This window comes from Larimichthys crocea, chromosome XII (assembly GCF_000972845.2).
Source record: "Larimichthys crocea isolate SSNF chromosome XII, L_crocea_2.0, whole genome shotgun sequence".
In the NCBI taxonomy this organism is placed as follows: domain Eukaryota; kingdom Metazoa; phylum Chordata; class Actinopteri; family Sciaenidae; genus Larimichthys; species Larimichthys crocea.
In genome coordinates, this window is record NC_040022.1 from 11634690 (window position 1) to 11646279 (window position 11590).

At 44.8% G+C, this 11590-nt stretch overlaps 2 protein-coding genes across 3 annotated transcripts; both read right to left on the bottom strand.

Moving 5' to 3' along the window:
* Positions 1–3037: 3037 nt before the first annotated feature.
* On the bottom strand, positions 3038–6114 carry LOC113747004 (uncharacterized). 2 transcript variants are annotated; one of them, XM_027284767.1, is made up of 2 exons: positions 5351–6114; positions 3038–3877 (listed from the first exon to the last, which is right to left on the bottom strand). In XM_027284767.1, exons 1-2 carry the CDS (start codon positions 6093–6095, stop codon positions 3765–3767), a joined length of 858 nt encoding a protein of 285 aa, XP_027140568.1. In that variant the 5' UTR covers positions 6096–6114; the 3' UTR covers positions 3038–3764. The 2 variants fall into 2 exon arrangements, with proteins under 2 accessions (XP_027140568.1, XP_027140569.1); XM_027284768.1 differs by having other exon boundaries at positions 3038–3870; positions 5344–6114.
* Positions 6115–6144: 30 nt separating this feature from the next.
* LOC113747003 (uncharacterized) lies at positions 6145–10605 on the bottom strand. The gene is made up of 2 exons (XM_027284766.1): positions 10345–10605; positions 6145–9855 (listed from the first exon to the last, which is right to left on the bottom strand). The coding sequence occupies exon 2, from the start codon at positions 9660–9662 to the stop codon at positions 6183–6185; it is 3480 nt and encodes a 1159-aa protein (XP_027140567.1). The 5' UTR covers positions 9663–9855; positions 10345–10605; the 3' UTR covers positions 6145–6182.
* Between the last annotated feature and the right edge of the window lie 985 nt (positions 10606–11590).

Here is an 11590-nt window from a genome sequence, read left to right on the forward strand (position 1 = left end):
GGGCTAGAGTAATCTGTTAGAACCTTTTAAGATGTTGAACACACTATACCTGATAATTATAACCTTAGGAGATGCTCTAAATTTGAAGTCCACAACTTAATCTTTCACTGCAATGGATATATTTATTGCAAAGTTTAGCAAGGGAAAGCATACAGTTTAATTCATTCAAATATGATCAGTCCTATTCCCTAAAATCACTATCATACTAATAAATTTAGAAACCTGATACAAAAGCTGTTGCTGAGTTGCTGAGGTTGGCCCAAATTAGGAGAGAGGAGGGGAAAGGATGAAGCGCTGGCCTTTCGATCCAATCCTTTCACGACTGCCGAAACTGCTGGATTCTGTCGAGAGTCCCTGGCTTTGTCCAAAGCCCGGAAAGTCCCTGATGTCCACAGTCTTTTGTCGGCAGGATGAACATGAAAAGAACCCTGGTTGGTCCAGTCGAGACAAATAGCTGGTTGGGGGTGGTTAATCCTCCTTGGCTCGGCTCCCTTCTGCCGGCTGTAGATCGTTGGACTCTTCTCTTGCGATGTTGGGCTGTTCGTCTGTTCCTTCTCTATATTTTAAGTCTAAGTCTGAAGATTCAATAAGATTCAACTCAAACTCTGGGATAACCACAATCTCTGTTGTGGAGTGGCTCTTATACTCCCTGCTCATTGGATTTTCCCCCTATCAGGCTACAATGAGTCATTTGCTGGATTACAACCATATTAGGTGGTGACTGTCACAGTCCATCCCCCTTATCTGTCCATCTAGATGTTTCCTGTTTGCTTCACTTACCCCCTCCCTTCTCACTACTTCTTTAGTTGACGTTGGAGATGCAGTCAGCTACAGCAGCTATAACCCTCAACACAGCTTTCCAACATGATTAAGCCAGGTTGCCATTTAGAGACTAATTTAGAATGAGTTGTGATTAGCAATTTCCACCCTCTAAGGCATTATTCATATAAATGGAACACATTTTAACCAAATGGGATTATGACAGTGGCAGCTGATTCCCTTAAGTGCTACACTTGAGTGTTTATTTCTCTGCTCTCATTGTAATGGGCCATTTACCTACGCGGGTAGGAGACAGGAGAAGAGAGCCACTGCAGCCTAGGGGTGGATCTACTATTTACCCCAGTTATTTATCACTTTAGAGCTGTGAGAGAGTGACACACTGCTAGGGTTGAAAAAAAAAAAAAACTAAAAGTAAACCCCAGGATCACAACAACCTCCCTTGGTATAGGAGAACCAGAGCAAATTGCCTCATTTCCTTTCCATCCACATTCCCCTCACCTTTCTCTCCACGTCCTCTTGATGTTTCTGTTCCTCCTTTGCCCTCTCAAAGATCTTACCTTTCTCTAACTTGCCACCCTCACTTTCTTTTGTCTATGTGCTTTGACAGAGTGAGTGATGTTGATCATTACTTGGCTTTGATGGCTCTGTATCAGATGAAATCTCCCTCAGTGCTCTGTCAATGTCATCAAAAATCATTCTGAGGCTAATGGTCCAGCTCCAGCAATGGGATCTTTATGTAACTTCAGACTAAAAATAACCGACTACACTATACTCATGAGCACAGAGTTTAGTCAAGATTTAAGGAATTGTTTTACATTTTCAAAACCGTGTTTACTCCTATCTTGTGATTGATTTATCGCTTTTATATCTGTATGGTGCAGATGAATCTATATCCATGAGATGGTTAGGTTAGCTTAGCATAAAGAATGGTTTTATCCAAGGGTAACAAAATCTTCCTACCAGAACCTCTAATAATAATTAATCTATTTTTCTAATATGTCTAGTTTGTTCATATCATAGTAAAAAATATGGTATAAAACAACACAGTGTTGGGGCGGTGTTTAGCTCAGTTGGTAGAGCAGCCACCCCATGTACGATGGCTCAGTCCTTGCTGCAGAAGCCCAGGGTTCTAATCCGACCTCCGGTTCTTTCCTGCATGTCATTCCCCATCTCTCTTTCCCTGCATTCCTGTCATTCTTCAGCTGTCTCTGTCAGAAATAAAGCAGAAATATATAGAAACATACTCTCTGACCTAGTCTGGATATTGTGCAGATTTTCTTTGTTCATGCCTGTGCATGATGACACTGGAGCAAACGTGTTTGATAAAACATGAAAGATGAGGAGCTTATTTTTCCTCGTACGTTGGAAGTGAAATGTCTAACAAGAGAAAACGCTGTAATCCGTTGAGGATCACTCACTAAATCTTGCAAAGGTTCCACCAGCCCAGAGCAATAAGTTTGAAAGCCTTTAGCATTGTGATATGGAGGGAGCGGATAGCTCCATCCTGGGCCACTGATTCATAGAGGGGCTGCTGTTTCTAAGTAATGAGGAAGGTTGGATGAGGAAGAACGATGACTGTATTAACTGCAAACTCTATATTAACAAGAAATCAAGAAATAGACATTTTGGAATGCATGTTTACATACTGGATGTTAGAGGGTACAGTCAACGTACAGCTAGCGTGGCTAACAAAGTACACTGCTGAAGCTCACTAATTCATGTGTTACATCTTGTTTGTTTCATTTGTACAAAAGCCAAAGTATAAAAGTTGTAAGTTAACCTCACAGTGATTAATAATTTGCCTAAAAATAATTAGTGGCTTTCGAGGAGCTTATGGGCTGATGTTTGTTTCCCGTTTACAGTCAGTCAGCAAACCGGCTACAGCTGAAGCTTTATATTTAGTATACAGATATGAGTGTGATATCAATCATCTCATCTGACTCTCTGCAAAAAAAAAAACTCTTTCCTTTAAGAAGCCTTTATTAATGGCTTATAACATGTAGACTGCAGACTTGATGCTTTATGAAGCAGCTTTACCAAATAAAATGATAAGCATCAAAAAGGATATTTCAAGTTTGCTCTTGGACAGCATTTAACCATTTTTCTACAGCCTAAACCTTCTATGTATAGTGTCTTATTAGTACTGTAAGTAGTCCTCATGTTTTATAAAAAATGTCTTTATGTGCCTATTCTGTCCTGATAATACTTCTGGGGTATTGTAGACAGATAGCGAACAATAAAGACGAGAAGGCTTGATTCCAGGTTGACTGATTTACTGAAATCGTTTTGTCTTTGTTTGTTTTTGTAAAACTGAAACACAATAAAATACACAGGATACACAATGTTACATAAGAAATGAAATACAACTGGATATAAACATTTTCTCTCTTTACAGGCACTAACTAACTCAGGTAAGTGATTTCCTTCACAGATTCAAACTGAGGTAAGTAGTATTTTCGTTACAGGTTTCAAAAATAAGGCAAGTTAAATCAGGTAAGTATAGCGAAATTATACATACATAACACATTTTCATTTTACAGAGGACAGCTATTCAGCTAAGTAACAGGTAAGCATAGTCAAATGCATAGCCAGCTAGCTTTCAGACGAAGTGCAATTACAACTCAATGTAAATTAGGCTAACAAAGGGCTAAATAACTTAGCTAAGTACCCTGTAACGACTAGCAATTAACACCTTTTAATCGCGATCTTTTTATACCTTAAATTTAGCGTTTTTAACATTACATTCAACACTATGGTAAACCTAAACAACTATTACAATGATTTACAGCATGAACTTACTGTTGGTTCCACTTCTAGGTCAGTACAACCGGATTTCTGGCGAGCACATTTTCAGACTGCTTCGATCAGGTCCGATTAAACAATTAAAGGTGCAGTAACTCAAATCATCACTAGAGGGAACTTAACCCCACCCAATAACTGACAGGTCAGCACACTCCTCGCTTGGTATACATGTATACCACTATTTACTCTTTCTTTAGTGACATCAGTAGAACAACATCAGAGATGGGTCTAAGGTACTCCTTAACTACCCCTTGGCTAAAGGTCTTAACTGTGACCTTACGGACCTTGTTGTCTGAACTAGGATTGGCTTTAACTATTCGCCCTAGAGGCCACATGTTGCGCTTTGCTTGACTGTCCTTTATCAAAACAATGTCACCTTCCTGGAGACTGGACTTCTCGGAGGTCCACTTCCTCCGTGGTTGAAGTGTGGCAAGGTACTCCGACCGCCACCTCTTCCAGAAGGAGTCTGCCAAGCACTGGACCTGGCGCCACTGGACCTGGCTGAGGTGATCCAGGTCGAAGTCTCCCAGGGGTGCAGGACTGACACTCGCCTTCTGGGTGAGCAGAGTGGCAGGTGAGAGGATTTCAGGTACCTCTGCATCGTTGGAGACTGGGATTAGCGGGCGTGCATTCATGATAGCCATGACCTCGGCCATCAAGGTTGTCAGGACTTCATGAGACAGTCGGGTAGCACCATCCTTCGCAAGCAGTCCATCCAGTATGCGTCTTGCCACTCCAATTAACCTCTCCCAAGCTCCACCCATGTGTGAAGAATGGGGAGCATTGAAGGTCCATGTACATCCTTGCTCTTGCAGATAGTTCTTGATCTCAGGATCGTCAGTGTTGATTTGAAGTTCGCGGCATGCACCAATGAAATTGGTGCCTCTATCCGACCTTAAGTGCTTGACAGGTCCACGGATGGATAGGAAACGCCTCATGGCATTGATGAAGCTCGAGGTTGACATGGATTCAATAACCTCAAGGTGCACCGCTCTGGTGCTTAGGCAAGCAAAGATGACTGCCCACCTTTTGCTCTCAGCGGCACCACCTCGGGTCCGCCGAGTGGTGACAGTCCATGGGCCAAAAACGTCGAGCCCCACGTGAGTAAAGGGCGGATCTGTTGCCAGCCTATCAGCCGGCAGATCTGACATCTTCTGTACTTCTATCCGTCCTCTCAACTTCCTACAGGTAACACATTTGAAAAGGATGCTGGAAATGAGTTTCCTACCTCCTACAATCCAAACACCAGCGGTACGCAGTGCACCCTCTGTGAAGTGCCGACCCTGGTGGGCTACTTTGTCATGGTAGTGTCGGACCAGGAGAGTGGTCACATGATGACCGGCTGGTAGGATGAGTGGATGTTTCTCTTGGTCTCCCAAGTCTGCCCTGCGTATCCGACCTCCGACTCTGATCAATCCATTCTCATCAATGAAGGGGTCGAGCTTTGCAAAGGAGCTTTGACAGTGCACAGTGGAACCCTGAGTTAAGCATTTGAGCTCCTCTTTATAAACTTCCTCCTGTACAGCCTTGAAGATTCTTGTCTTTGCTTGGGACCGCTCTGTAGCGAGAAGCTGGCTGCATTGATGCCATCCCTTGCAACCATCACTGCTCTCTCCTGAGAAGGACTTGAAGGCTACATGAACAAGAAGTGCCATACCTCTTACCAGGCTCTTCCAAGAAGAGAAGCGTTCAAATCTTTTTGAGCCAAGAGGCTGCTCTGTGACTTTGGTTAGTAGGCAGGTGGCTTGTGGCCTAACCTCTTTGTCTGTGTCTGCATCAACAAGCTCAAACGTTTCAGCCTCCTCATCCTGTTCCGTGGCTGACTGTCTGAGAAACTGGGGACCAAGCAACCAGCTGGAAGATGAGAGTTGAGCTGCTGGAAGTGGTCTGGTTCCCTGGTCTGCAGGGTTCTGGTCTGTCAAGATGTACTGCCACTGTTCTGGTTCCGTAGATCCACGAATGCGAGCTACTCGGTTAGCTACGTAGGTGTAGAACCTTCGTGAACTGTTGTGAATGTAGCCCAGCACAATGCGGCTGTCAGTGAAGAACCTGACTGCCTGTAGCTCTATGTCTATCTCAGACTGGATCACTTCTGCCAGCTCAACGGCCAAGACAGCTGCACACAACTCCAGGCGTGGAATGGTGTGCATGGGGTAAGGTGCGAGTTTTGATTTACCCATAACAAATCCTACGTGCCATCTTCCTTGAGAATCCAAGGCACGCAGATAGGCTACAGCAGCTATGGCCAGAGTCGAAGCATCTGCGAAAACACAGAGTTCTGCCCTGTTACAGCATGACATGGAGGTAGGTAGGTATGATCTGCTAATGCAAAGCTGCTCCAGGTCTGCTAAGGAGTTGATCCATGCTCTCCAGTGTGCCTCTTTCTCTGGTGGGAGAGGCGTGTCCCATTCATATTGTTCAGAGGAGATGTCTCTCACTAATGCCTTTCCCTGGACAGTGATGGGAGAAGCAAATCCCAGGGGATCGTAAAGACTGTTTATGGTGGACAGCATGCCTCTCCGAGTAAATGGCTTAATGTCTCTTGAGACTCGGAATGTGAAACTGTCAGTCTGGAGCACCCAGTTCAGGCCTAAGCTCCTTTAAAGGGGCAATGGGTCTGCTCCCAGATCGAGATCTTTCAAGTCACTTGCTCGTTCCTCCACTGGGAAAGCCTCCATGACCCTCGGACTGTTTGAGGCTATCTTGTGGAGGTTTAAGTTGCTCTCCGCCAGCAGAGCCTTGGTTCGCTGTAGGAGATCGATTACCTCGTCCTCCTTGGCCAATGACGTGAGCCCATCGTCGACGTAAAAGTTCCTGAAGACGAACTCCTTTGCATCACAGCCATACTCAAGTTCTCCTTGCTCTGCAGCTCTCCTCAACCCATAAGTCGCTACTGCTGGAGACGGGCTGTTGCCGAACACATGCACAGTCATCCAGTAGTCAATGGTGTCCTTGTCTGGATCATTGTCTTTGTGCCAGAGAAACCTGAGGAAGTGGCGGTGGTCCTCTCTGACCTTGAACCCATAGAACATTTGCTCTATGTCGGCGGTAGCAGCAATTTGTTCTCTTCTGAACCGTAATAGCACTCCTATTAGCGTGTTGTTCAGGTTGGGTCCACTGAGAAGCACATCATTTAATGATATCCCCTTGTACTCCGCACTGGAGTCAAAAACAACTCTTATTTTCCCCGGCTTCTGGGGGTGGTATACACCAAATGTCGGCAGATACCAACACTCCTGCCCAAGTTGTAGTGGAGGAGCTGGCTCAGCCTGGTGGTTGTCAATTACCTTTTGCATAAAATCAAAGAAGTGCTGTTTCATGTCAGGTTTCTTCCTGAATGAGCGTTGGAGGGATTGGAGTCTTGGAGCAGCCTGCTCTCTGTTGCATGGAAGGCGCTTACGAGGAGAATGAAAGGGTAGTGGCGCCACCCAGTGGTTTTCAATGTCCATATACACTTCCTTATCCATTATTCTCAGAAACTCGCTGTCATCTACTGACATGGCTGGTTTGTTGTCAGCTGGTGTTCTCTGAAACACACTTTCACCAAGACCATCCCTACATGTCTCTGGCACGGCATCCACACTGCGAGTCAGGAACTGAAGGCTGCACTGAATCGGTTCACTGAGTCTCTCCTTGACGTGAATGCTGTTAGTGCAGGGCTTAAAGATGGAAGGACGTCCATTTTGGAGGACATGGGTCTTATAAGCATTGACTTCCTGAGTCTTGTGAGCACCACCCAGACACAGCTCTCCCACTATGACCCAGCCCAGATCAAGGCGTTGAGCATATGGCGAGTTGTGGGGTCCGTTACGCTGCTCCCGCACCTTGTGCAAGCTCAAAACGTCTCTGCCTAGTAGCAGAAGAATGGGTGCACTGTGGTCAAGTGCAGGGATTTTGTCTGCCACTGGTCTGAGGTGAGGGAAATATTGTGCGCACTCAGGGGTCGGGATCTCTGACCGGTCACCAGGTAGGTACTCACACTCCAGCAGTGTGGGCAGTGTGACCTTGATCTTCCCATTGAGAGATTCCACCATGATATTGGTTGCTTTCCTTCCTGCAGTCTCCACTCTGCCTGAGCATGTTTTTAGCGTATAGGGGGATGCCCCGCTGTTAATACCCAACAGACTGAAGAACTCAGATTTCACTAAAGACCTATTGCTTTGGTCGTCGAGTACAGCATATACTCTGTGAGAATTGCTTGGATTGTCAGTGTGGGAAACCTTGACCAAGCAGATTTTGGAACAGGATCTAGGCTGGGGTGCATCGCCACATATCTCTGTGCACTTAGAAGTGACAACAGGGGTTGCTGCTTCCCTCTCCCCGCTTTGCTCCCCTCCTTGCTCCCTGCTCTGGTCATTCCCAGGTGAGTGTCCAGTCTGTCCATGAGGCGACCATGGTGCTGGACCAGGATGCATCGCTGAGGTATGCTGGTCACTCTCACACTCTTTACATTTTAGTGCGGTCTTACAGTTTTTGGCAATGTGCTTGATGCTGGCACAACATCTAAAGCAGATTGAGTTCTCCTTTAAGTACGTTTTCCTCTCGTCCAGGTGCTTTCCTCTGAACCCCCGGCACTTTGTAAGCGGATGCGGTCTGTTATGGATTGGGCATTCTTTATCCGGTTCAGTTTTCTTCACAGATGTGCTGTCCTGAGATGCACCACCTGCGGCCGTGACATCAGTCTTCCTCACTGTTACAGCGGATTTGTAGATGTGTTTTTGGTCTTTCTCACCTTTTGACTGACTGGGAGTAAAGGAAAGATTGAATGCAAAACTGGGGTCATTGCGAGTCTTAGCTTGGGAACATACAAATTCCACAAAGTAGCTGAACGGTGGGAAAGGCACATGATAAACCTCCTTGTACTTTGATCCCTGAGTCATCCAGCGTTCACGCAGTGAGAATGGAAGCTTCTCCACAATTGGATTCACCCCTCGAGCTGTATCAAGATACATGAGTCCAGGCAAGAATCCCTCTGACTTTGCAGCTTGTAGCTCTTTTAACAAGTCTCCTAACTCTCTGAGTTTATGTGTGTCTTTGTTAGAGATGACTGGGAAGGCATCCAATCTTTTCATTAGGGCACTTTCAATCACCTCTGGGCTTCCATAAGTTTCCTCCAAGCGCTCCCATACCGTCCACACACCTAGTCTAGGATTATTTACATGCACAGACCTAATCCTCATGGCTTGAGCTGATGACTTGGGCCCTAACCACTTGATCAGTAGGTTGAGCTCTTCTTGCTCCGAGAGGTTTAGCTCCTTTGTGGCTGCTAGGAAGGAGGCCTTCCACGCCCAGTAGTTTTCTGGGCAGTCGTCAAAGGTAAGGAGTCCTGAGCTCACCATCTCTTTCCTCATGAGATACTGGGCCAAGACATGGGTTTGTGTTGATGGAGGTAAGTATTTGTTTCCCGGGTTGGGATGAGAGGCCGGAGGATTAGCTGCTGTGTCTTTCCTTTCTATGTCAGGGGAAACAGGAGAATGTTTCTGCTTTGGGAAAAATGTTTTTGGGGCAGAATGAGAAACATTGTGACCACCTGTCGGGGATCTATGTTCATTTTTCTCAACAAAGGACTCATATAGGGAATCTTCTTCTCTTTTGATAGGAAGGTGATCATTCACAGGTGCTTGATAAGCAATTTGTTGCTGTGGAGTTGGGATTGGTTGCAACTGTGGTGCATGTGCATCGAATCGCTGTGTTTCTACATAGAGTTGTGTGCGTCTCACTGGATCATCAAGTGCTAGATCCTGTAGCTCACCAAGAGCGTCACTTTGCCTTTGATCGAGCTCTGCTGCTGCTGCTGCAGCTTCTTCATATATAGCTGCCTCTGTTGATGCTGCAGTTGCTTCTTTCTCTTGCTTTAACACATGAAGATTTGCCTCTAATGATGCTTTTTGTTTCATCATGGCTGCCTCCTTCTCAGCAAAGGATACTTTAATTTTTGCTGATTCAGCCTTAGCTCTGGCTCTTGTTGCAAGTAGGCTGACAGATGACCGGGTTGATGCTCTGGAAGATTTGTGTGAAGTTGAGGCTCGAGATCTTGTCTCCAACTGAGACGGACGGTCCTCCTCACCAGCGTGGCTCATCTTGGCTTGCTTCTGTGTGCTGTTCACCGTATTTCAGCTGCCTATCTCCGTTGTGTGGTCAACATTTTACTATTCTGTCCTGATAATACTTCTGGGGTATTGTAGACAGATAGCGAACAATAAAGACGAGCAGGCTTGATTCCAGGTTGACTGATTTACTGAAATCGTTTTGTCTTTGTTTGTTTTTGTAAAACTGAAACACAATAAAATACACAGGATACACAATGTTACATAAGAAATGAAATACAACTGGATATAAACATTTTCTCTCTTTACAGGCACTAACTAACTCAGGTAAGTGATTTCCTTCACAGATTCAAACTGAGGTAAGTAGTATTTTCGTTACAGGTTTCAAAAATAAGGCAAGTTAAATCAGGTAAGTATAGCGAAATTATACATACATAACACATTTTCATTTTACAGAGGACAGCTATTCAGCTAAGTAACAGGTAAGCATAGTCAAATGCATAGCCAGCTAGCTTTCAGACGAAGTGCAATTACAACTCAATGTAAATTAGGCTAACAAAGGGCTAAATAACTTAGCTAAGTACCCTGTAACGACTAGCAATTAACACCTTTTAATCGCGATCTTTTTATACCTTAAATTTAGCGTTTTTAACATTACATTCAACACTATGGTAAACCTAAACAACTATTACAATGATTTACAGTATGAACTTACTGTTGGTTCCACTTCTAGGTCAGTACAACCGGATTTCTGGCGAGCACATTTTCAGACTGCTTCGATCAGGTCCGATTAAACAATTAAAGGTGCAGTAACTCAAATCATCACTAGAGGGAACTTAACCCCACCCAATAACTGACAAGTCACACAGTGCCTTATATTCATTTAGAAAGTACGATTGCTTTTTGTCTTTTGTTGCATGTCACTCCCTCGCCTCTCCTTGCTCTCAGATTCTTGATCTTGCTTCAATCAGCTTGATAATAGGAAGGCCACAAAGATTATTTTAAAAAGTATATTGCTTCTAGATTGTTGATGATTGTTAATCCTATTCCTCTATAGCTGGAATGTTCACTTAAATAAAAACATATGCACATTTTATTTGGCAGCTTTACATTTTTACATTTTAGAATCACAGAAAGAAACCGCTCTCCACCAGAAACAGTTTTTTTTATTACTTTGTTGCTGCAATTCACCTTAGCACCCCGGGTAGAGATTCTGATCACCCCTGATACCAGCGGACGAGAAAACAATCTAACACCGAGACTCAGAGTGAGAACATTTAATGGTAGATTGAAAACGATTTCACTGTTGAGGGAACTTGTGAAGGTATAGTGCCTGTGGGTGGATGGCAGTTAGCAGTTGCCTAGGCCACAGCTCCCAGTCCCCGAGCCTCACAACACTGCCATCTGAATTAAATCCACAGTCTGACGGAGTGGGAGGCAAATTGACAGTGTCAGATTTCATATCACAGCAAGCTGCAGTGGGGCCAGGAGCAGGGCTGTAGTCTAATAACGAGAGGACGATGTGTCTAAAGGTGGTCGGGGAGGTGTGTAAGCGTGTGCGCTAGTTTGTGTGTGTACACTTGCATGCAGATGTGTTGACACTTGGAACTGAAATGAATAAAAACACCAACGCCAGCGCCATCAGGCCTCTGCCCATGCAGCTGCTCTTGAACTGCAGTTACACAATTTTTGTGCAGACTGGGAAGCATATGCAGTCAGAGCCTTGTAGCCTGGTGTCAGGAACTGGTTGCAATGACTAAGCCTGGTGTGTCAATCTAGAATTAGCTATCACAGCTCAGACAGGAGTAATGGGAGCAACATAAGTGCAATATGTGATCTATCAAACCCAGCCCAGAGATCATGACCAACCCATGCTCTGGATTCATGTGACAGCAGATCTCGTATTTGTTTGCGTGCACAGAAACTGAATATTTACAGCAATTATAGCTTCACATGGGGTG